The 26,654-nt window shown below is 39.6% G+C and overlaps 2 protein-coding genes across 10 annotated transcripts in view; one reads left to right on the top strand and one right to left on the bottom strand.

The window, feature by feature from the left end:
• flad1 (flavin adenine dinucleotide synthetase 1) lies at positions 1-6,847 on the bottom strand. Of its 6 annotated transcripts, none has more exons than XM_043261567.1 (8): positions 6,147-6,846; positions 4,631-4,783; positions 3,660-4,419; positions 3,397-3,544; positions 2,868-2,966; positions 2,148-2,337; positions 448-521; positions 1-358 (listed from the first exon to the last, which is right to left on the bottom strand). In XM_043261567.1, exons 1-8 carry the CDS (start codon positions 6,447-6,449, stop codon positions 223-225), a joined length of 1,863 nt encoding a protein of 620 aa, XP_043117502.1. In that variant the 5' UTR covers positions 6,450-6,846; the 3' UTR covers positions 1-222. The 6 variants fall into 6 exon arrangements, with proteins under 6 accessions (XP_043117502.1, XP_043117503.1, XP_043117506.1 ...); XM_043261568.1 differs by having other exon boundaries at positions 4,631-4,780; XM_043261571.1 differs by having other exon boundaries at positions 4,631-4,855; positions 6,147-6,283.
• Positions 6,848-8,423: 1,576 nt separating this feature from the next.
• The window catches only part of shc1 (SHC (Src homology 2 domain containing) transforming protein 1), a 30,199-nt gene continuing 11,968 nt past the window's right edge, over positions 8,424-26,654 (top strand). Inside the window, exons 1-4 of one of the 4 annotated variants that reach the window (XM_043262067.1) lie at positions 8,424-8,650; positions 16,057-16,098; positions 24,477-24,641; positions 25,610-25,680. In XM_043262067.1, the coding sequence (XP_043118002.1) occupies positions 16,087-16,098; positions 24,477-24,641; positions 25,610-25,680 (248 nt within the window). In that variant the 5' untranslated portion in view covers positions 8,424-8,650; positions 16,057-16,086. Of the gene's footprint in view, positions 8,651-16,056; positions 16,099-19,228; positions 24,642-25,609; positions 25,681-26,654 lie in introns of those variants that run through there. The other 3 variants (XM_043262068.1, XM_043262066.1, XM_043262065.1) reach the window with 3 other exon arrangements.

Genomic DNA, 26,654 nt, shown 5'->3' with positions numbered 1-26,654 from the left:
CTCTGATACCGTTTTATTATAAATCCTAAAAACAGCATACAGTGACATTTCTCACTTTTCAGCACCCACGTTTAGTCAGACACTCCAGTAGTACAGATTTTATTCAACATGTTTCTGATGTTTCAGATTCAGTTCCTTCTTCAAAATGTCCTCAGCTGCAGGTTTTATCACTTGCTACTTCTTCATAAAAAAAAAAGAAGATTAAGATGTCTGAGAAGTCAGTCATGCCCTTGAGTTGCGTTCCTCCTCCTCATTTTCCAGCATGTAGGCAGCTTTGTATCGAGTCACACCTCTCTCGTCCACCACTTTAAGAGATGGATTCCTGCATGTGTTATCCATACTGCCTAAAGAAGTGTATCTATGAGGAAGAAAGTTAAAAGCGTAAGCAAATCATGACGAATAGTCTAATTTAACAAGTGAGAATGGTTGCGAAGAGTAGCACCTCACCCTTTGTCATACAGAATGCAGTAGGGCACGTATAAAGTCCTGAGGAAAGACCAGATGTCATGATATGTCCATTCCTACAGAAAGGGAAAGAGATGGTGAATATGAAACAAACATTCAGAAGTAACATAGATCCGGGGTCATTTGTAATTCTGAGAACATGCTGTACTGCCGTGTCTTTTACATAAGCGCCGCTGATTGGGATGATGGAGTTGCTGTGTAATGATCTTGGAGAGCCTCATTCATCATCATTCACCATCTCTTGGCTGTTTCTGCTGCCAGCTTACATGAGAGTGAGTGGGAGACGTGACAGTGATTTACTGACTGTGGAGTCAGTTTAGACACTACAGGAAAGGTGGGAAGATGGGTGAAAACCTTTACGTTTTTTGTTTTTTTGTCTGTCTCTGTGCTTATATAGGCTGTGTGCACACACATATATGCATATGTATGTATATGTAACAATTATAGTATTAAATCTTCAATAAAATTTAGAACGAAGTTAATAAAAATAATATTAGGGCTGGATACTGACAGATTTCACAATTTGCTGTCAACTGTACAGGGATCCCTTTAAAAAAATGTGTTTTGGCACTTCAGATGTTATGAACTGTCGCATACTATAATACGGCTGAACGCCCAATAAAGCGTGTTCACATTATTATTTTTGTCTATTGTCATACATAAAACAAATATAAATAGTAAATAGGACCCATTAATACTAGATGGGAATCACTGTCACTGTACTCCTTAAATCCTGATTTATAGTCGTGACATCGTCTGATGAAATTAATACACAATAAGCAACTGTATGTTGAGTTTTTGTCTCATAACAAACTATAATCATATTAACAGACGAATTATGTTCATATTTAAAAATCCAAACAGTCAAACTCGTTTCTGAACTTTTTTTTTTTTTTTTTTTTTTTATTCTGAGTGATATTGAAAATTATGCATTTTTTTTCCGAAGGTATTGTTTGCCGTTCTGCCAGCGTCTGCCAGCTTGCATTTTAAATCTCTTTAATGTATTTTCCCCTCATGTGATATGGGAAATGTATCTACAATTATTTTGTCATCACTATTTTGTTTTAAGGAGATCAAAATAGAACGTAATAAAGCTTGAATTGCATTCTATAATATTATTTAGACAGGTAAAAGTTTTGGGGCGGGTTTGCGCAAACTTTCGGGCTGAAATCATGCATCCTTTCTGACAGCACTGGGAACGTCAGATGTCGCGCTCGCAGGGCAGAACTGGCTGTGGAGACACCTTTTTTAAAAAAAAAAAACGCGCTAGTTTTTGTCAGTATATACCCGTTACATTGTGCTAATGTTTGTGTAAGACATGAGAGCTGATGGCAGCAGGCGGTGGTTATTAAATATTAAGTTTGCAGTTAGTGTGCGCATGTAAGAAAACCAAAACACACATAAACAGAAACCCAATCACTCAATATATCACTCAAGCAAACACTATGGTCAGATTCATCAATTTGAACACTTTCAATCTGAATGAAACTTATAACTAGTGATTGAGCAACGTGATACATTCCAGTAACTTGTATCTATTTCTTTCAGCATACCATCTGATGTTCATTCATGTTTATTTTGTGCCTTAACTTGCAAAGTGGAAAAGATTATATATATATCGTTCAGACTCAATAAAGTAAATGTAACAAAATATAAAGCAGCACATATTCTTTCCCCCTCACCAGCAGTGGGTTGACCCTCATGTATTCAGGCCAGCCGGGGTCTGTGGGACAGAGGGGTGTCAGTGTGTGTGAGTAAGGGTCTGTCCGTCTCGTTCCCATCAGAACCGCATGTAAATCTGGCCTCCGTTCCCGGACCTCATGCAGAGCCTGCCGAATACTGCCTTCCACTGAGAACAGCTCCAGGTCATATCTATAGAAGAGAGAGGAAGAAATGCCAAATAATTAGACCTATGGAGCTTTGATGGTCACTGGTGAATTAATGAAGCCTGGATCCATGTTCAGCTAATCACGGTTGAGGAACAGGCTGCAGCTGGTTTGTCAGAGGCTGTTACGGCTTACAGATGGCACATCTCCCTTGAAAGTCTCACTCAAGTAATTTGGTTAAGACGTTTCACTTAGTAACTGGTGCCAGATCCCATATTGCATGCGGGTAAACAAGCAGGGCCGCTGATTCTAACATTAGTGTAACAGTTGTAAAAGTGCTCAAAGCCTGCCTGGAAAACTTCACAATTCAGCAATGCTGTCAAAATAATTGTCTTAATAAGACATGACTAAATAGCATGTTTACATATGCCGGTTTCTGATGCAAGTAAGTTCTGGGCAAAATGCCAGAGGATCCAGTCTGTGATTTACCTACTCAGGAGGAAAAGAAACCATTCCAGATTTTTGTTATCTCCTGCTTTAAATCATTGCTGTACCTACTTTTATGGTACGTCTTACCTTTTGATTGTATCCTGCAAAAACCTCTCCATTTCTGGAAAAGGAGAGATAACTCGAATGTAAAGAGCTTTCAATCTGTCTCTACTATCTGGATATCGCCTGAGAGAGAGAGAGACAGAGACAGAGAGACAGAGAGATTTAGATACATCAAATCAATCAAATTAAACAGCATTTCTAAATAATGTCCCAAAAAATGGCACAAATTTTTATATCTTAAAAACATTAAACGTGTTAATGTTTATTAATAACACTGTTATGTTGACAGTAGCTGATTGTTCCATTATTTTACTTCACACTATAAAAGTCAATGGAACTGTTTACCAACTTTCTGTAGTCTTCAAGAGAAAAAAGAAATTGCAATAACTAGAGGGTACAGAATTTTCATTTTTAGGGTGAACTACACCTTTAAGTGGGGGTGGGGGGTGGGGGCATCTAATGATTAAAAATAAAAATAGTGGACACTATGAAAAATCTGGCCATCTATAATTCAATTTTGTCAAGACCTCGTCTTTACTTTAGTCTTTCTTACCGTTTCAGAGCAGCATAATATAAATGCAGCAGAGCAGTGCAGTCTTTGCCACCATTAAAGCCGACACAGATTTCATTAGTCGAGTATTTATCCAGCGCCATCTCAATGGTCCCCAATGCTGCAGCTACTTTCTTCCCCAGCACTGTCTCTGTGAGATATTTGGTATACATGTTTAACAAGGTACTCTTAACTGATTTAAACTGATCAAGAACATGTAGTTGACACCTACAACAGCGTTAATGTGTGTTAAAAAAGAAGCTCACCGCTTTTCGAGAGCATGTAGACCTCTTCAGCTGCGACTGACACCGGGTCCGTGACAAGGGGAACCACAGATCCTTCAGGCAGCTCTTTTATCAGTTGGGTTCTTGCTCTTTCCACCTCTTCCGCACTGTCAGAGTCCAAAACCAATCGGACACGATGATAATTACTAAGCCAGTCTGGGTAAGAGCCCAGAGAGACACGCTTGCCCCAACCTGCCTGCAGTTTTGTTAGACACAGGGCGATATCGGTCTCGTCCGCATTCACAAACACCTCATGGGTGTGAAAGGTGGTACCAGAACCTGAAAACAGATGGGTAAGGCCATTGAAAGTCTTTTCCAGCAGAGAGGGGATGCCGGGAAATATGTACACATTGTGGACACTGACTAGCGGGAATCGATTTTGCTGGCCTGTCTGAGGGTCTATGCCAAAATTGAGTTTGGCAGAAGCGGGAACCATGGCGAGCTTCATTTGGGCACTGTTTGTAGTGACCGGGCCGAAGAAACCCTCTACTAGCTTTGACAGTTCGGGGTGAGCATGCAGACCTTCGCCAAATGCCATAGCCACACTCTCGAAAGTGACATCGTCGTGGGTGGGACCGATGCCACCGGATGTGATGAGGTGAGTAACGGAGGAGGAAAGCTGTGCCACTTCTTTAGCAATGACTTCCTGGACGTCGGGCACTACGGTGATCCGCTCAACGGTGATGCCAAGCTTTCGAAGTCTGCGACACAAGAAGGCACTGTTGGTGTCAACGGTGTGACCCTGCAACACAAACCAAAAGTTCTTAAAATATTGCTTTCTAAATGAAGACATCATTAACTGCGTCAAAAGTGGAAATCTCCCTGCATGTGTAAAGGACTGGAAAACAGGTGTACGAATAATCCTTGTTGAGGCCTCAAAGATCAATAAAATAACAACATATACAAGATAAATTGTTAACTGTGACTACAAATCAACAGTTACTGCATATTACCTTCAGGATCTCGTCTCCTATGATGAGAATAGCTGCCGTGACAGCACTGTCTTTCTGCGTGGAGGACGCATTGCAGTTCTGAGCCATTGGGATGATTTGGGCTCCAATTCGCTGAACCCTCTTAGCTACTCTGCTAATCCGAGGCAAAGCCTGCTGCATTCAGCCGAAAATGATGACACAGGAGAAAGGCAAAGAAAGAAAAAGGAAGAGAAAGATGGAGAGGGTCTGTTGGGAACAAGCACAAAAATCTGAGCAACAAAACTAGTCTCTATTTGGCTTTTAAATCTATCAATTAAATGAGAAGTGAATATACGCAGGCAGTTTCAAAACACTGAGATTGTATTAGCATTGTTATATTCTATAGACATCACAAAAAATTAACAAATTGTGCATCACTACAAGCAAGCAAGATCATATATTAATTATTAAAAGTCAACATTATTATTATTACCAAGTTATAAGTCTTGAAAACAGCTCTTCTAAAATAGCTTACTAAGATGGTTTAAAAATAAACTAAAGTACACCCAGTACACGATTTAATAACATTCTTATAGCTGCATAATTATCCATCTTTAATGATCTGATCTGTTCTAACAAATAAGCTGGATACTTGTCTAGTTTATCCTAAGTAGAAACACACGTTGTTTAAGTTGTTGACAAAATAGTTTGTTTCCCTTACCTTGAAGGCACGAAACTGATTCCTGGGTTTAGTCTGGGTTTCTTGGCAAACTAAATGTTCTTCAATGAATCACTAATCTCATTCAAGAACGAGTCAGGCAAATGACTACATTAACTTACATCTGGTCAAACTGTACATTCACCTCATCTCAAGGTACCGTCACGGTCACACGAACAAAGTCCCAAATGCTCCGTATGCTTGTGCCGTGGAAGCCAACGTTATATAAGCAGTGATACCAGCTTACGCAAACGCATATATAATACAGAATATGTATGCTACTTTTTAAAAGCCCTGTTGGACTTGTAATTATTTACTACAGGACAAAAACTAACTACACCAGTAACACATCAGTATGAATACTTGGTTGCGCTCCTCCTGTCAGGTGACTTCTCTTTGACCAATCGATGCGAGACGTTCCATTACTTCCTTGATAAACTAACCAATCAGAGCAAAGGGGGCGGGAACTTCCCCGGGAAGTAAAAGCAGATTTTTTTGTAGACATCCTTTACAAAATGTATAGGTTGATTCTATGTAAATGATCTCTTTATACAATTGCTAAACGATTTGTATGTAAAATCTTTTTTTTTCTTTTACACTTTGCAGCTTTGACACACAAATATTAGATATTTAAATGTGCTTTTTAAAGTGTAATTTTAATAGTACGCTATGTGTAATATGTTTACTATGAAGTCTATGTGCACCAAATACACAGCAGTGCTGCTAGAAATCCGTGATAGTTACATCTCTGTAACTTTTTTTACCTTTAACGCCTCCTGAGATCCTTATCACCTCCATATGAAATCATGTGACTAATGTAAATTTGTATTCCACACCTACCTCGGTTATTTGCTGCACAAACAGTTTAGGTACAGCTTTCGCATTCAAGCGTCTTTTATTTCCTTTGACTACACTGAAATCGGATGGTGAAAAATGTTCGCTGCACACCCTCAATCCACGGATAGACTGGATTGGTGATCCGGTTTCTCGACGAAGGGCGACCAGCCACACTTTCAATCTTTCTGGATCGTGCAGGGGCAACGTGTGAAAAGTCAAACTTTGCACTTGCATTGATGCCCACTGACGGAGTCGCACGGATTTCTCTTGGTTGAAGCATCCAGGATAAGCACACACGCGCACCATTTTGAAAAATCCACCGCCACGAGAGGCTAGTAAAGTTTGCGTGCACTTTCTTCTGTTTTGTGAATACAGCCGTTCAGTTCGTAGCCCTCAACTCAATCCCGGAAGAGAACCTGGCCGATTCGAACCGCGGTTTCCCTGGTGATGGGCGCATTCGAAACGCCGTTTCTCGAACCTTTAGAACCAGCGATCTGGAACGTGTATCAAACTCACGTGGTGTCAATAAACGAGTCTTCCTTGATAAACGTTTCGGAACTTCATTGTTTCGCCGTGATGCATGCAGTCTTCAGTGTCACGTCTGTATAATAAAAAGGAAGAGTTTTGCTTAATAGACTTTTATTGACCAAGCTCGCCATAAAACAAACAGAACAAGCCAATTTAATAAATGCGCATATATCATAAGCACTTCATATGTAACGCTATCGTGTGATTTGTTAAGTGCATCAATAAAGCTATTAAACTAAAACATTTGCATTTGGCATGTAAAATTGTTTTAATGCATGTTTGGGTCGAGTTTTCTTTGCATTTGCTCAGTTTTGACCAGCAGGCGTCACCAGCGCGTGGTGTTTCGAACGCTTCGAGTTATGATGATTCATCTTAGTGATTCAAATCTTTTGAAATGGTTGAACACATTCAATCATTGATTTCTTTAGTGGCCCTTTCTACAGGTTATATCGCTAGATGGTGACTCGAGGGCGACTTTTTTCACGCTATGACTCTTTGAATGATTCATATCAACTATTTCTTAACACACAGAAACGATGCTTAATATAATTTGTTAAATCGAGTTGATTCCAAAATTAGCATTTGAGCGTTATATGCATTTCCTAGTAACTAACACACCCTAGTTTCCTAGTTCTAAGTAAGGCTAAATTAACAGATTTACAATTTTAATCTACATTTGCTAAACTTTATCAGTGTTTAAATAGCCTACTGTATTTTTGTATTTAGCGCATATTGAATTTATTTATTGCGCAACACAGGGCAGACACCTTCAGTAGTGCTGCACATGCACATCCCTGAAGACCACTGACCTAGTTAATTCAGTTTCAGTTCTTGGAAGTAAAAAAAAGTGCTGCTGAGAATATTTCTCAGATTGAAAACCCAAAATATGCTTATATATTCCATATATTCAATAGTTTTAACCAATGAAATGGGTTAAATGTGAGTGAAATGCCTCATTCAAATTCAATCAGGCCTATGGACCAATAATACGACACATTATTTATAACTATTTTGAGGTTTGTCATATTATACATCTGAAAGCTGAATAAATACGTTTTCCATTGATGTATTTGTGGCGAGATACAACTACAATTATGCAGCTACATGTAACATGAGCTTTACTTAATACGCTTTTTGGCATAAAAAATCTATAATTTTAACCCATGCAGTCTATTGTTGGCTATTGCTACAAATATACCCATGCTACTTATGTTTACATATTTAGGGAAACATATTTTGTCACAATTTCTTGTCATAACATGCAAAACAAACAAAATGGACATTCCTTAAAATGTTTCTTTTTGTTCCTCACAATAAATCTCAAGAAGTCATGAGGCCAATTTTTTAATTCTGAACAAATTATCTGGGGTTTGCACGTCGGCATGAAATATAAAACTATTTAATTTTAAATACAAAAGAAAACAGTTTTAAAGTTGCTTCACGCTATTGTAAACCGCGATTAAAACGGCCTGTTATTGGCTACATGTATTTGTTTTAGGAAAGTAATCGTTTCGAATAGTTTCCTTGTCAATAAAGGCCACAAACGCCCGGGAAAGTCCATGAATGAGTTCATAATTCCTGTTTAAGGAAAACGCGTCTCTTGTTCGACTGTGAATCGCATAAAAAAAAGAAAAGAAAAGCGGGTCAAGGGCGCGCGCTGAGAGAACCAGGTGCGGGCGCTCTCGTGGACGCCAAACCACATGATACAAGCAGCCATCCGATCGCGGAAGTGCGACTTTTTTTTTGGCCCGTGGAAGAGGGGGGGTAGACTGGGGGAGGAAAGGAAGGCAGAGCCGAAAAGAAAAGTTTCATGACAGTACTCGTACTCGACGTGTAAACGAGCCTGGCGAGACCAGTGCTTTATTTGGTGTCTGGACCGTCTTTTGTTACTCAAATGTGATATTTTCAGCAGCCGACTTGAACAGCGTTGAGGAGAGCAGGACCGGAATCGAGGGGCCGAGAGGAGAGGAAGCGAGCGGGTAAGTTCAGGCAGAAGTTGACCACAGTCGTGACTGAACGCTCCGGGACGGGAATCCATGCTGCTCCGTGCTGGAACGTGCTCGGATGCGTGTGTCTGGGGAAATCGAGCATTTTCAACTTGTTACGTACTTTCTGGTTTTGAGTTAGACTTGACTGTTTACTTTTGTTTAAACGTCGTCCGATCTATGGCCTGTGCTGACATTTTTTTTTTTTTGGTGTAGAGCAACATTTTGTCTCATTATTACCCAGCGTGCGTACTGTAAAGACCACGAGAGTTCTCCAGGAATCGAGATTCATTGTCATTTTTCAAGGCGGTGTAAGTCTTATCTTTCCATGAAACAAAGTGTGAGCAAGTACTTATCATTCGCCTTTACGCGTCTTATGGTATAGAAAGCGACCGATATTATGCTTTTTGATGACTTAAACGTGTAAAATAACTCGCATTTAGGAACAAATTATATCGTCAATACTGCTTTTCGACACAGTATTAATAATAAGTTGACTGCAACAGCTAAAAAACATAAAACAGATCATAAATATTTCATTAATAATAGTGATAAAATAATAACAATTGATAATAGTAATTATAACAACTAATTTCTAAATGTACTATTTATATTAAATAATTATAAGTAATAATAAAACCTTACATTTTTGTGTAGTCTTGTTATTTTAAAATCTTTCACTTGGATGTTTTTTTTTTTTTGTTTTTTTTTTGTCTAGTAGATTTGAAAAGTCTTTTATAACTTTTTGTTAATTGTATACCTGTGTAATGTATTCTGAGATTGCCATGAAAATATCCTTGATGCTGGCATGGCATTAAAAAGGGAATTATTAATAATAATAATAATATTATATGAAGTGTTGCTGACTTTTAGATTGTCAAATTCGTATAGTGACTCAGCAGATCGTTTCATTATTGTTAGATCTGATATTAATCTTAAAAACGTATTGTTTATTGTTATGCAAAATTAAGCTGATTCCAAATGTTAAAGAACCAATTAACAATTTAAGTGTGATTTATTTATAGAAACGTTTATCAAGCCGATTATCAGTCTGTCTCTATTATGTTATATTGTTACAGCAGTGCAGATGTAAATAATCTCTTCTTGTTGTGAAAAGCAGTTGTCCTCAACATTAGGGCCATTTATCACGGACTGATCTCGCCAGCTGCGAATCCTACACCAGCGTGAGCTCTTATCTGCTGCCTGAGCAGCTGTCACAGACATTTGGAGCAACTCGGTCCAACACGAGGGACGAGGCTATGTGTTCCTATCAGATTCAGACGTCTGGCAGTGACATTAAACCCCAGAACTGTACACAATCTCTAGATTGTACAGTCATTTATGAAACAATGCCTGTGATGTCTGTCTCAGGAAACTGAGTCAGTAGTTTTGCTGCTGATGGAATTGTTTAAGAGGAGCCATTCTTGATGGACTCTCTTTCATATTACATGAGTAAATCCGAGCCAACTGGTCTCTTTCCATCATATTTTGTGTCGTGTCCAAGAGCTCTTTGCGTCTTGATTTGGCTTTATAGGGTCTAATCGATAGAAGCCGTGGGAGAGTTGAGATTTAACTTGTAATTCACGAACGAGAAGGTCAATTACTTCAAAATCCGAACTAGTTGATTGTGTTTTCTTCCTTCTTTGATCGTTATCTTAGTAGAAAAATGATTGATTGTAGCACCATGACAAAGCCAAACAGGATTTATGACGAGCTGACGGGCTTGCTTTATTGTAACTCTCTCTTTTTCTCTTTTCTTCTAAGTAGATATGTTATCAGGTTCCCTGCAGATGACACTAGCCGGAGAAGGAAGCTCTAGATAGCTCACAGTTTCACCCGATTAGAAGTAAGGCGAACAGACCGACAGTGGAAAATATTACAGCTAAATCGACTCTTTGAGACAGCCTGATATCACCGTGACGCACACCTGCTCAATCTCGGATGAAAAATCGAGCGCTCAGAACAGACATTTTTGTTTCTGAGGTGTATCGATCTGTCTGAGGCGTCAGACAGGCTTCTGAACCTGTCAAAACAGAGTAGACTCTTATGTTGTCCCATTTGAGGCATCTTCCAGACTTCTTCCATTTTAAAAACGTCAGTCGGAAGAAGTATTTCAAACGATTTTGCTTTTGTGATAATAATTGCATATCGAATGATGTTCGTCCAGTGAATTGCAATCATGGCTGATTTATGTCAGAATGGATTAATGAGCAGTTCCTTCCGCGTGTATTTCATAATTAACACCAGATACGTGTTTGGTTTTTGGTGACGTTAGCGATGTTTTCCGCTCTCTGGCTTCCTCTCATTTATATCAAGTTTAGAAACACGCCACTTTAAGCTGCTGTCCCAAACTTCCCATCTAGTCTCCGAGGAGCGCTGGACAGGATATCGTGTTTCTGCGCTATCAGAACGTCCCACTGAGTAGTTTGTATTTTTTGACAGCCCAGATGGCGCATAAGTTTGCTAGGCAACAGAGAAATATAGTTTGTCTGGTCAGTTTCCACATCTAGTCCTTTACCCCGGCAGAACGTCAGATGGGTTTTTCCATGGGTTTCAGATTCAGCTGTGGCATATCTGAAGCGCTCCTCACCACTGAAGGCGGCAGCTTCGTCCCCAGCCTGAATGTTGTCATCCTTAAAGATTCTTTGTGCAGACTTTGGGTGAGATCTTTGGCCGGTGCTAGAACAACTAGAAGCAAGTTACATATAGATGGTTAACTCTTGAGTCAACAGGATGTTGGTTAGGTTTGCAACAAACGAGTAGTTCAGCTGCACGTAGAAAAGCGTGGTCAGATAGTGAAGCCACATGGACGTTGCAGAGCTATAGTCAAAAAATATTGTGCTCTACATATGGCGTGGAGTTAAAATGTCATGCCTTTATTACACACAGACCGCATGCATCATGCATTGTCTTTTGTTTTACTCTCTTCCTCTCTTTCTAACCACTTGATTGGTTGTCTTGTACCCATAAAATAGGGAGGGGGCATTTCCTGTTCAATTCTGACCATGTTAAATCAAACACAAGCATATACACAAAGAGTAGCTTAAAAGTGGTCATTAAATAATAGAATACTGATATGTTGTGTATTCCTATTCTTTTTTTATGCACATCTTGTATTATATATATGCACATCTATTTGGTAAATTATTATCATCAAAGTTTATGGACAGAATTCATCCACTTCAAATATGTGTGTTTATATACGCGATTTTTTTTTTTTTTTTTTTTTTTTTACATTTTGGAAATTTAATTTGCACCTTGTTCTTTTCATCCAGAACTTTTGATTCCATGATTTTTAGTTTATGCAAAATCCCCTATCCCCATTTGCATAAAAATGTCACCAGAAATGTTGCTTTAGAAAGTGAAAATCATCTGTGCAGGCCTCTAAATCCCTTACTTTAAGAGTATTTCACTCAGAAATTACGAGTTTGTCATCATTTACACACTCATATAATTCCAGCCTGGTGATTTATACAACTTCTAAAAAGAAACAAAAATGCTTTATTAATACATTTTCTAAAGCCCTACAATTGCTTTATGGGATGAACAGGCTCACTGATAATCTTCCCCTCTGACACAGGTGTCAAATATTTTATGAAAACAATGGCGCCTCAAAATAACGTGAGGATGAGTAAATGATGACGCTGTTCATTTTTATGTGAACTGTCACTTTAAAAGTCAGTCATTTAGTTTTAGGAGTGTTGCTTGACCTCTGACCTCTTCCAGCGGTGGAATCTTCTCTAAGACACTTCCTGTTTGCTGTTCCTGTGAACTTTTTTTACCTCCTAGGATGCTATGGCCTTTTGTCCAAATGGTCTCGCTCTGAGTAAACCCACACATGGCATACCCACTGCGAGAGACACGCAAGCTGTTTCTCAAATCCTGCACTTGTGTCCCTGACGCCTAGGCATTTGGAAATGCAAGCTCGCAAATGTTTTCCCTAGTTGAGATTTTGACAAGGATCCAGGGATGGTTATGAGTTAAAATGCTGGAGACTTTGACCTACTTTGTGAAATCAGTCTGTGTTTTGTTGCCTCGTTTTAGCATGTGGTTGGTCTAAGGTCAATCCCACATTAGTTTTATTGTAGTGACACATTACTTCTGCTTGTAGTTATAAGTAAAATATAATTTGGCACTTTTAAGTTTTTATTAACCGTAAACACATTGGTCGCTCAGAATTTACATATTTTTAATGAAAGGTAAAGAGTTTTGGGAAAAACTTTTGTACGGACGGAGATAAAAGGTCTAGAAATGAACAGATTTGTTTAGCAAACACGCTTCAAACTGACCAGAATGTGCCATTTATAAAGTGAAAAAGGTTTATATATCAACTAAATGCTATTTGTCAAAGAATCCTGAAAGAAAAGTGCTTTACAGTGTTAGTCAAAATATTAAGCAGCACAGTTGTTTTGGATATTAATATAAGAAATGTTTTTTTTAAAGTGCTGAATCATTTAAGTGATTTTTAAAGGTTCGTGAGACTGCAGTAATGGCTGCTGAAGGAAGTAGTTATTTTAAATTGTAATAGTAATTTAAAATACGATCTTTTTACAGTAGTTTTGATCGAGTTGTAGTCACTCCAAGTGCATGACTAGTGTATAGAAGATGGCAGGTAATAGATTTAGTGAATTAAATCCCAAAAAGTAAGTTGTTTTTTATTTTGAGATGTATTTTTTGCTGGCGAGACAGGAAGAGAAAGTGGAAATTGCTGTTGGAGGATGCGGGCACTGTGTATTTTAGCTGGATGGACTGCGGTAGAAGTTTGAAAACCGAGAAGGAGGGAGAAACCTAAAATAGAAAGCTAACACTTTTGAGTGAATGCTAAGCTAATGTCCACTCAGGAAAGCCAGCGACAGATTAGCACCGTTCATGCTATCGAATCTTGATGTCGGGTATTTGATTTGTTAAAGGCGCAGTACTAATCTTGGCGATCGCGTTGGTGACAATCGGGGGACTATTGCGTGTTTTTTCTGGTTTCGCTAATAGTTGTGATATGTTGCTAAAGCAGTTGCTGTTGCAGTGCATAGTAGAGTTTTTAAGGTAGAGTTTTTTTTATACAGTGTGCATGCCTGAGAGAATCAAAGATATTGAAAGACCAATATGAAACCACATGTAAACGTTTCTCAGTGCCTTTTATGTTGTTTTCCTTCCTCACTTAAAAGCTTGCTGGTTTTTAGTTATATTTCTATCGTGATTCGTACTAGCTTCCCAAGAAGACTCCTCATTCTCCTGCAGAGGTCACACCTGGGTGAAAGGACAGGTCCTGTCTGTATGTAAACGGCTGCGTGTCAGATTGACATAGAGATGTTACTTGCGTCTTCAGGCCTTGACTTAATCATTTCTGGCTAAGATTTGTGGTTTCAGGAGCATGTATGGGCCGTGTGTCTGAAACATTGCACTGCACTGCAGCGCAGTTCAGTTCGGCTCAGCTCAGCTCAGTCTTGTGGGCAACCCTGTTATTATGGGACGTGCAGAAAAAAAAAAGGCAGGCTATGTTGGGCCTCTGTCTGCTCCCATAAAGAGAAGTGCAAACACGCACACCTTCCACTAATGTCAACAGTCCACCTCGGGCTGATACAGAGCTGTGTACCTGTGGGACGGCCAGGACACGTTGCTTGTTACTGCAAGGTTGTTATAGAGTTTAGAATTGGTTTTATTAATAGCTTGTCCTTTCAAAACATTTTGTTTCGTTTTGTTTTTCACTCTAAGACGGGTTTGATTTTTCAGTTGATTAGCTGATGTAATTCTTCAAGGTTGTCTGTCATTATCACACAAGTTATCTAGTGTCTTTTTTTTATGTTTAAAGCGGCAGTACAATATATTTTGCTCTTTGGCAGTTTAGGCGTACGACTGCAAGTTATTCATTGTTTTAATGACTGAAACTTTGTCATTGTTTGCATTGCATTACAATAAAGATTCTGGGGATGTAAAGATTACCAGATAATTCCATACGGTTAGTGTTATCATTTCATGTTTTAAGTATCATTAAAACCATATTCGATTCCAGCGGTTTTGAACAATTCGGTGGCGTGGTTGTCATGGCGACGAGTTTTTAACATTTCAAGCACCTTTTAATAATACCCGTGATAATTTTGGTCACTATATTTGTGATGATACATTTTCATATTGTTACATTTCTAGTATGCACACAGTGGTACAAGTAACACAATTTTTAATTGAGAAAAAAAAAAATGATGGAACCTTTTGCTTACATATTCATGAAATTAAAATGAATTTATAGCCATTTTTTATTTAGTTTTAAAATAAGGAAAATATATTTTAGTTTACTTTCAGATTTTCAAATTAGGCTATATATTTAGCTAACAGTGCTTTCCCTCAGTTTGCTCATTTACTGGAATTTTCTCATGTCGCACCTGGTTAGGTATATAAATAAATAAAAAAAGCAAACTGTGATCAGCCGATGTATTTTTTTTTTTTTGTTATTATGAGTGGGTAGTTCTTTTCTAAAAATAAGATGCTAATTGTGACCAGAAGCCTCTATGCTACTAATCCTGTACTAATTACAGAATATGCAGATATAATACAGTGTAATAACTTAAGCATTTTAATTAGCGTACAAAACGTGTATTAGACGGGCATTTTAATTTCAGTTAGACGAGTCCGTGTACCTTTCATCCTCTGCCCACATCTTCACATCTGCTAAAGTGTGAATGTGGGTTCGAAGTGCACCCACAACGCTTTTTGAGATCAGCGCACACTGCAGAGTAGCATCAGCGATAAGAAAAGAACACATTGTTACCAAAGTAATACAAAATGTTCCAGAGGAGTTGCTATTGGTTACTGACCACAGGAACAATTCTATTCTGGGTGGCTGTTCCAAGAATGTTACCTGCTCTGATCAACTCCCAGCAGGCTGGAACACGCGCGCGCTCTGTCACCGCTCCGGCGAGCTCCGGCATACATACCCATTACCCGTCCTGACTGGTCATTCCTTTCATTCCACGGTTTGTCTGAGCACGACCACAGACACAGACACAGACATTCTTTAATGTGCCTTTCTCTTTTTCGGGGTGTATTTTAAATCTTGAACGCACATGCATGCACACGCAATCAAACTATCAGCTGGAGCCAGATGGAGTTGTGATGTGTTTTTTTTTTCCCAGGTGCTATGAGGAAAGCTCACTAATTTAGAAAGTCTTTTGTCATAATCCTCTGAATCATACGTGAATAAATGCGTACCTAAGCCAAAAATGTTTTTGTGCCAAAAAAATTATAATTTTTTTTCTTTTGGATGATTTTGGACCTCATGCTAATCAAAGGCTTGCTGTAATTGGTGGCTTTGCTGATGTCATGTTTTTTTTTTCCTTTGTGTGTGTGTGTGTGTGTGTGTGTGTGTGTGTGCGTGCGTGCGCTAATATACGTTTACATGCACTTTTAAGGAAAACTGACACACAAAAGAGCGTTTTCCAATGGAGTATGTGGTAAGCGTTTCTCTAAACACACCTGCACGTACTTATCCCGAGGCATGGAGGCTGGTCATACATTACCTAAAAACCTGACCTGACACATTTTGTCTAGTTAGTGTGGAATCCAGTAGGCTAACTTATAAAGGCTTTATGCTATTACTCAGACAAAAACCCAACCGACAGGAATTACACTCTTTATAATTGGTATGAATTCCTTGTCATGAAGATTTAGGTTAACTTGCATTAATTTGTTGTGTGTGCGCCTCGATTAGCTAGTTGTATAATATGCTGCTCTTTCGCTGCGCGTTATGTAGTTTATTATTAAAACCGGCTTTGATTTTTGTCCTCCGTGCTTATTTTTAATTGACGGGAGTCTGGTCCTCGCAGTTACATGGCAACAAAAGTTTTAGTACAGTGAGCCGGGTAAGAAGAGAACATCTAGTGCCGTCTATGAATATCTTTTACTGCATTCCGCACATGCACGCGCACTGTGCTTTATACACAACGTTACGTTTCTTCAGGGAGTTAAAATGTAGGTCATTAGATTTACCATAATGCTCTGTATCTCTCTGCGTTAGCTCACTTCCTGTCCTTCCGTTCTGAGACGCTCAAGAGTGTGTGGGTCTGTAGGTGAAATGTCTTCATGTTGTCATTGATGAGAGCCGTCAGCCTCTATGCCTAGGGTTACACTTCCAACATGCACCAGGTGATGGGATGGGTGTCTGGATCTTCACTTTGCCACATGTTTATTCCCCTATTCTTTTCTCACTACTTTTTTCTGAGGTGTGGATTTACTTTTTCATTTCATCTCAATGTGTTGGAGATCTTGGGTCACGGCATCTGAATTGTAAATTAAAGTGGGGAGTCTGGGATTTGCTGACTTTTCTTACCTGCTGCGGGTTCCTCTGGGTTCATCTTGGCATACTTCTTTTCATTTTTGTTCGTACTTATTCTTGGAAGCTTGTGTTATGAATTCAAAACCTTGACATTGCATATTGTTTATTGTGGTTCTTGTTTTGCTCTTTAATTTAAAATTTTCTGCTCCCACAGGGCTCAACAATAAGATTCATTTTATGAGCCCATCATAAAAAATAGATTTTTAAGATAACTATAATAACCGAAAATAGTGGCATATAGACACTTTTTTTTTTTTTTTTTGTGTGTGTGAATAGTTGTATGTGTGTGTATTGCTGGATAATAATGGCATATATACATTATTTGGTAATAATTTTTAAGCCATTTGTCTCATGTTATCACACTTTTGTCAGGGATGCACAGATTCTGGACAGTACTGATAAATCATATTTTTATGTTATGACTGATATACACTATATTCTGTAGTATGTTTGTAGAAAACTGAAAATAGAACACTAAAACCAGTGGATTTAGTCATCGCAACTTAATCACTTACAGTTTGAAAAATGGAAATTTGCTTTGAAATCTGTTAACGATTACTTTGCTTTTATTAAATTACATTAATAGTAAAGAAACTTATTTGATGTGAGCAAATGTAATCTAAATTGTCTTTTCATTTTTCCAGTATTGGCTGATAACTGATGTACTGCTGATTTATTGGCCACTCATAACTCATAACAATTTGTGCATCTCATCTATTTCAGAGATATAAATAACATTATCGTGGTGACATTATACCAATTTGCAAGAACAATTTTTAATGCTACAATTCTGAACATCACCAATAAATGTAAGATGTATTTAAGAAAGCAAGTGACGGTTCTCTCAAGTGGCCCAAAATACTTTGACCATCTTTATTATTGAGCCCTGCTGTGTTTTTGTCTGATTTCTTCAAATTTAAAAGTGTGTAATTGAGTCGGTTGTCTTTTTGTATTGATCATGTGTTTGTTTACCCTGTTGTAAATGTTTGTCTGCATTAATTCATTTCTTGTGATTGTCGAGCTGTATTTCTTTCCTATATGTGTTTTGCATATTCTCTCTCTCTCTCTCCCTCTCTCTCTCTCCCTCTCTCTCTCTCCCTCTCTCCCTCCCTCCCCCTCCGCCTGTCTGCTCTGAGTGTGTGCGCTCGCCAGACATGCCCATGCCCTGGAGCCAAGGACCATGATGCAACCCTGTTTAAGCTTGAATATTCCCTCCCTCCAGACGTTTTTGATGGACATTTCAGCACAGAGAAGTGACAGGGAAGAAGCAGCGCCAAAAAAAAAGAATCGATGTACCTTTGCAGCATTCAGTCCCCCGTGTCCTTAGAAAGCAAGAGCACAGACGGGGTGCACTCTGGGATTTGTAGTTCAGCTAACTCTTCCTCGTAACCCTGAATTCAGGTCACTCGACTGAATGACTCACAAATCAACCCTGTAGTTATTCCGACACATCGATTAGACGCTTATTGCATGGTCGGTTTGGATTTGTAAGCGCATATACCAAGATAACCTTGAGGTTGCGTCAAATGACCTGCATTTTGTTTTTGCTCTGCATTGGCTCATTGATATGGTTGAAGATGGTTCAGACAGAAATTAAATTTCTGTCATTGCCCTCATGTCATTCCAACTGAATGAGATTTTATATATATATATATATATATATATATATATATATATATATATATATATATATATATATATATATATATATATATATATATATATATATATATATATATATATTAGTCAGTGCAGTGGGGTTTAATTTAGTGTTATTTTGAACCTCATTGTCTTTCATTATATGGACAAAATGCTAAGTCATGTTTAAAAGGACACAAGTGGAGTAAATTAATGACCAAATTTTCATTTCAAGGTGATATGTATCTAGTGTCGGAAATATGGACAAAAAGTGGGAATTATGTGGAAGATTATAGAATATCAAGAGGAAGTAGAGAGAAATGACTAGCCGCCAACTTGCTTGCTCTTAAGTTACCATGGGAGGAGCGTTGAGGACAGACCTCATGCTCCTTATCCGCTTTTTCCCTCCATCCATTGATGCGCTTACTCTCTCTCTCTCATCCCCCATCATAATTGTGTGCATTAGAGTGAGAGGTGCTCGGCTGCTTGTGCATGCATGCACACTCTCATAAATGCATAAATGACTGAAGCTGCAAGGAGAGAGAGAGAGAGAGAGAGAGAGAGAGAGAGGAAGGAGGGGGCAGGAGTGCAGGGGGAATCAGCGCTAGCATCAGCGAGAGAGAGAGAGAGCATGATAGACCAGACAGGGAGGAGAGGAGAATAGAGGACAGTCGGCTACATCGCTCCTCACACACAGACGGAGGTGGAGAGAGGAGAGGATGAGAGACTGTGGGGGAAGGAGAGGACAAAAGAAGACCGCTGTGCTCTTCATCACGCCGTTCCAAAGAAGTGAGGCTGGACAAGACTGATGCTGAACGAGGGAGCCGGCGTGACTTTGTGATTTTGAAGAGAACAGAAGAAAAGGATAAAAGAAAAGAGCACGATTTTGTCTTTCAGGGAGGGGACTGAGCCAGAAAGCAAGTGAGAGAGAAAGAGGAGAAGGAGGAGGATTGTCTGGCACTGTTTAAATATTAACGTGATTATGATTTGAACATGGAGGTCGTTCGTTTTTACCTAAAATGAGTCTCTCTCGTTCTCTTTTTAATCCAAGGACTTAGTGGATGAAATATCGCTCTTACTTTCTGCAGAAACTACACCGTGAGGACAAAAAAAGCTCTTTAAAACTCTTTCAATTCTTTTACTTTGACTTTTTTGGATAACTTACGAACTCTTGTATTTTTAATGTACATAGTGATGTCTGTTAATGAAACCTTGTTTCTGGTGTTACTTAAAAGTTATGCAGACAGAAATCAGGTTTTTTATGCAAAACTTTTAGATGTCTTTCTTTGTAGTGTATAAACCGGTGCTTTCATAGTGATCTGTAGATATTTCATAGATATCAGGACTACTTTTTAGCTTTTGCTAGTTCTGCTGTGTTTAGGCGGAAGTGTGTATGGGTCTGTCTTAAGTGTGTGTGTGTGTGTGTGTGTGTGTACTCGAGCAATATTTGATTTTCTCATTTGGACCGGTGCCACGACTGCGCTCTGTGCATGTGTTCCGATATGCGTCTGGTTCTTTTTGAGTTTGGATGTCATCCCTGATCACCGCTGTGGTGTTTGTGACTGCAGCGGTTGAACTTTCCCGTCGTGTGCCAGCGCTTGCTGCAGAACGTTGATTCACGCTGGCTCCGAGCTCTCGTGATTGGACGGGGAGCGAGCCGACAGGTTTTGTGTTGGCGAAACTTGTCTGCTTTTGTTTGGGTTCTGTCATGACTCTGTCTCGCACGTTTTTTCCTCAGTCTGTTACCATGGCAATCGTTTCATTGGCATGTTAAGTTCTCACGCTTTGTCTTTCGCAGCTTGCAGCGTCCCAAGCTTTAAACCGGACTCTACGTTCGCCAGTATTAAGAATGGGTCGTGCCTTCAAACCTTACAAGGGTTCAAGGTGCTCGCTCTAAATCTTTAGTTCATTCGGTCAGTCTCTAAATCAGAGTTGCCAACGTTGGACTTTTTTCCACTGACCATCAAAATTATTGATTCATGATGTTTTGTATTGAAGTGGTGTAGTTAAACTCAGGTTTTTCCATCTGTGCTGGAGCTCAACTGCACTAATTCAACATCCAATTTACCTTTAGGACAATGAGATTAGACGTTTCGGCTCACTTTAATCACAAAGACAAGGAGTCTTGCTGTTGTGCTTAAAAACAGTCTCTCTATATGGTTGGTTTACTTGCCTTTGGTTTCATTTCAGACAAAAAGGAACCTCTCAACCTTTAGATACAGTGCAGTCACTGTTGGGTTAGCAACTCATTCACACATGTTTACTGGTTTCTAGAAAAAAAAAAAAAAACATTATATCAAAACAGGGATTTTGCCATATTTCTAACCGACAGGTGCTACACCCAAGCTAGGTTACCATAGTGTGAAAAACTCGTTATTATTTAAATGTTTTTTTTTATAGCCGGATTTCTACTTCTCTGTACAAGTTCTCTTAAACACTGTGCTATTTCTGTGCCATGTTGTGTTGACGTCAATAAAGTCCATGACAGCGATTTGGTAATACAGCCAAGTCTGGAACACTTCTGTCTAACTGCACTGTAAAAAAAATATATATATGTATGAGCAAAGCTGTTCAGACTATATTGAATACAGTGAGCTCTGCAGCACTAAACTGTGCCATGTTGTTATGATACGGTTTACGAACTTTGTCTCGTAACTTACTGGGCTTTGTCAACCAGGTCTGTGAGGAATCTCTTCATGAGAATGGCCCAATGGCACCGTTAACGTGGCGCTTTGTAGGTGCAGTGGAGTGCACGTAAATCCCTCGGGTCTCTCGGGTCTTGTCGCACTCCAGCCGAGATAATAGGGCCTCCTCGTTGACTGCTCACATCTGTTGGAACAACTTGGGATGTCTCGCATTTGTTCATGCACATCTGAGGCAAGACACCCTGTCTTTTTTGCGGCCCTGAGGCTTTTCTGCGGTGCTAAAGAGTTTAAAAATAATCAGAAACACCTGAAAAGACAAGTAAGCCACAACAATAGAATCTCAAGGTGTTTTTGTGGTTGCTAATGTAAAATATATGCAGTGAAAACCATTGTACATAGAACAAGACTGGATTTGGTTCAGGCCGGCTGGACTTGGCTATAAACTGGCGTTCACAACACCAGTAGAAACTGTTAATGGTCTATAAATGCTAATCATTTGTGAGGTTTAGAGTTACCCTGGTCTGTTAGTTCAGAACTGTTAGAGGTTACAAGACTGTTGCCTCTCTATCAGAGGTTTTAAAGTGCTTTACACCAGGGATGAGCAATGGTGCGGTTAAATTCAGTGTTTGACTTTGCTAAGTGACGTTCAGCGGGTAGGTTTTCACTCAGGAAACAGATCTATAAAGAACTGCTCAATCCAAGACTGTTTGCCTGATTTTAAGGTGTCATTTAGGCTAATGAGCAACTGATTGATTTTCCAGTTAGCATCTAACGAGCAGATCTCTGGAGGCGGTACTTCAGATTTGGCCAATCGGGTCTCATTACCGTCACCCTGACAGTGCTGGAACGTGCTTGTTTTAGGAACATCATAGTTCCCTTGCGGCTGGATTGTAACACTTTAACTTCACAGATCACACCAAACAATCAGTGGTTCTCTAAATGGTGCTCGAACCCATGTTATCTTCTATACAGCCATATTTATCTTCGACTTAACTGTTTCAGGGCTTTCTGAGTCTAGTTTGTCCTTTTCTAAATCATATTTCTACAAACTGTTATTTATCAGGGTTATTTCTGTCTGTATAATTGAAGGTGAGCTCTTTTTTTTCTGAGTTTGTTGATTCAGTAAATCAGTGCGCTAATTTGAGGATAGCAAAGAGGCTCAGGTGTTTTGTTTTAGTTTTTTTTTTTTTTTTTTTAAGGATAATAGGAGTAGCAGGACAGCCTGGAGAACGGGAAAGAAGACGTGGGAGGGGGTGCGGGGGAGCGAGAGATTATCTGGAAGAAGAGAGCGAGTGTGTTGGAGAGGGAGAGAGAGCTGGAGAGGCAGAAGCTAGAGGAGGAGAGGAGGAACGCTGTGGGATACACGGTGTGGAGGCTGAGGGAGGGATTCCAGGAGAGGAAGGATAGAGAGGAGGATAGACTCAAAGGGACTAGCGCTGAGGGTGCGAAAGCAGCGCAGCCGGAGGTGATCTGGAAAAGACGAGAGGAAGAGGAGGAGAAAGATAGGGATAGAGCTCGGCTTGGAGACAGAGGTCCCAAAATCATCTGGAGGAGGAGGGAAAGGGAGTGACAGGAAAAGATGAGGATGTGTCAGCGCTTAGCTCTTTCAGATGTGTGACAGAACGTGAGGTGGCAGATTTAGTTTTACGGTACAAATAAACCTGCATGTACTCCGACTTCATGTAATCTAGGTGCTAGATAGTGTACATCAGGTTCCCTTTTTATAAATTGTATGAAACTAAGTGTTGAATTTAAGTCTGGCTTATTAAATCTGTATAGTATCACATTTATACATGCATGATGCTTAAAACCTGTAAAAATAATCATTATTTTACATAATGTGTTTTATTGTTGACGGAAAAATTAAATGTTTAGCTGCACTTTAACTTCAGATTTAGCTTAATATTGTATGCATAATTACATTTTTACCACAAAAATAGGATATATTTGAATAAAGTGATGATTAACAGACCTCCTAGAGGTCAACATACCCCTTGTAGATCCCTGGTGTATTTTTTATTTTTTTTTTAAACACCTGGACTAAATTAAGTCTTTAAACCAAACGTTAAGGATTATGTTGATCGGCGCCAGTCTAATCATCACTGAGCGCAGCAGTTTGAATCATCATTAAATGATCCACATTCACTGGATCGGTACTTTTAGCATTTTCCATCCATCTCTTCCCGCTCTCTTCCTCTTTTGCTCTATCGATCCGTCTGTCTGACGGAAGCCTCCTTTCTCAAAGTCTCAGCTGCAGCTAATAGGCTTTTTATGGGAGTCTGTCAGACAAGAGCTAGTAGAGTGGAGCCCAGCACATGCATAGAGAAATGAACACGCACGTAAACACACTCGCATGCATATAAAACACTATAGTACTCTCACACATCTACTGAGACAGATTGTGTCTGGAGCACTTATATACTATACCAATAACTTCATGACAATCATACTATATTTAGTAATTCGTAGTGTCCTGAGAAGGTCTATGCAGACTTAAGATCTGATGCAAAACCTACGCGCTGTTTATGACAACAGCAGAAATCTTTAGTACTTATTTGCATCTGTCTTTTCGTCTCTTTTCACTTCCTGTTTTTGATACTCTCCCGGACTTGAACGGTCAGCACACTGTCATCTCTCTGGTGCGATGATGAAGGAATCAGTAGATGCGGAGAAAAATAGAACTGTAAAAGACAAGGGAAGACAAGTTATCGATTGTGATAGAGCGACGTGGAGAGACAATTAGAGACGTTTAGTGGACACTGAGACGGCTGAGACACCAATGGAGCTCGTCCCCAAAACCAAATACACGCCCTTCAGGAGCGACTCCTTCAGCTCAACAGACGAGACGGCGTCCAATCCCTCTCTCCCTTCTTCTGCTCCTCTCACCCCACTCACCCCTCCCGGTATCCCTCCTTCTCTCTCCTCCTCCTCCCTCACTCCCATCCTCCCCCCTTCGTCTCCACGGCAGGCTGAAAACAGCCCAACCACCCTCTGCTCCTTCTTCCCCAGGATGGGAGCCCTGCGGTTGGGTGTGTCTTCCAATCTGCTCCCAGGCCTGAAGGCCTCCAGCAGGCCGGCTAATGTGCCAGGTGGTCACAGAGGTTTAGGAGAGTCTCCAGAAGACACCGGGACCTCCTCCGCCGACTCTCCTCCTCTTCCTCCTCTTCCTCTCCTTTCTCTAACAGCCCCATCTCCTCCTCCTCGTCCTCCACAGGATATGAACCGGCTGGGCGGGGCCTCGAGGAGGGCCCGTGTGGAAGGGGGCCAGCTCGGCGGAGATGAGTGGACACGGCACGGCTCCTTCGTCAACAAGCCAACCCGAGGCTGGCTGCACTCTGACAATGTGGTCAGCTCCACTGGGGTCTCCTACAATGTCAGGGTAAGATGCATTTGTCTGCCTGTCCAGGGCTACATTTCCCAAAAGCATTGTAAGTTAATGTACACCGCAGACCCAATAAAACCAATGGAGCTACGATCTTGGGCTTACAATGATTTTGGGAAATGCAGCCCAGTTTTATGTCATTTTATGCAACCTCTGGACCCTTTTCTGGTTGTTTGGGTTTTTTTAAGCGTTATTTTGTCAAGATATGCATATAGAGACTAAATGGTGGGTATACATCACTTGTACACCATTGCATTGTGGGACTACATCAGTTCTCTTGATAATTTACACCATGGTTTCGGAAACCACTACAAATGACTGTAGTGCTCCATATAGATGATTTCAATTGCAACAACATGAATAAAAGTTACTGTGCATGTCCACTTTTGTGGCCCAAACTTAACTTCCGGTAGACTTTAAACTAGTAAGACCAATAAATTTTTTTTTGGTCAATGAAAGAAGCTTAAGTTGATTCTTGATTACACAGAAGTGTGAACACCGACATACTATTTCTGTTGGGAGCAGAGTTTGGGTGAAACATTAATTTGAAAATGACAAGCATTGCTCATTAGTTTCTGCACATTATTGCATCCCTAATGTTGATATAAATGTTGGTTAACGGCTTGGACTTCTGTTGCTTTTCAGTTCTCTCAGTGAGTCCATTTTAGTCCATTTTATCTACTTAATGGATTGTTTTCTTTAATGTGTGCCGTTTTCTATGGACAGGAACTACATTTGAGAACTGCTTTATTTGATTAGCGCTTCGTAATTAGAGCATCATTTCTCATAAAACACTTACACACACACACACTTAACCACATGCACAACAGCTGCCTGGCCATCTTAATAATCTTGACACATAGCAACTGTACAACACGGCCATGTTCTGTGTTCTCAGTTGTGGTTGGAGGGCTGGAACAGGAAGTACTGTGACTGAAGGCTTGTCTTCTTTGTCTTTGCTGCAGTATATGGGGTGCGTGGAGGTGCTGCAGTCAATGAGAGCGCTGGACTTCAACACCAGAACTCAGGTTACCAGGTACACACGCGCACATTCACTTTTGCTTGCGCTTCCTCTCATATTCACTCAAATATCCAGTGCATGTATATCCGCAGCGTCCCACAGGAGCAATTTAATCGTACATTCTCTCCACATCCTAATGCACATGTGCACGAACATACACTCTCTCACACGGGTCCGGTTAAAAGCTCCTCCTCTGATGAAAAATTCATGTTGCTCTCTCATAGAGTGTGACAGAAGGAGAATGCAAGAGAGAACTACTAAAATAATGAACGTACACAACAGTCTTCTCATTCGTTTTTTCCTTTTTCACACTTTTTTGAATAACATGCATGTAGATGTGCGCACGTATAAAGTGTTATAAAAGTGTGGTTACAGAACTGCAGAATACTTTCCGTATTAAATCACATTCTTCGCAAAATGCAACACATTCTACACTGAAATGCTGTGCTTTTGTGTGTAGGAAAGAGAACAGGGAAGAAGGGAGGCGTTATAATGGCATCAGCCCTGCTGTGTAACCATAAAGTCTTATAATAGAATCCTCTGGAACCCTCGCGGTTTCCTCCCTTTTATTCCCTGTTTGTGTGTGTGTTTGTTAATGGATGCTACACACACATTTGCTTCTCAATATTGACAGTAGCAGCTGCTCGATAAACTGTCTTCATGCATAATCCTTAATTTCGCTGGAGGGTGAGATGCATTCAAGTAAAAATATGAGTGAGTGAGTGAGTAATGAGTTATTATGGTTTGGAAAACGACTGGTTTTTAGTATTTTATTTTATTTTTTTCTATATTTGAAATGTACACACAAAAAATACACATAAAAAAATAAACATTTGGTAACTATAAAGTAAATTTTTATATATATATATATATATATATATATATATATATATATATATATATATATACATTAATTATAATACAAAAGTTATAGTACATTATGAGGGCATACTTAAGACATAATGAATGCATGATGCATTATAAAAAAC

The sequence above is a fragment of the Puntigrus tetrazona genome, chromosome 16, assembly GCF_018831695.1.
Source record: "Puntigrus tetrazona isolate hp1 chromosome 16, ASM1883169v1, whole genome shotgun sequence".
Classification (NCBI taxonomy): domain Eukaryota; kingdom Metazoa; phylum Chordata; class Actinopteri; order Cypriniformes; family Cyprinidae; genus Puntigrus; species Puntigrus tetrazona.
This window is presented reverse-complemented; position numbering and strand designations above follow the sequence as displayed.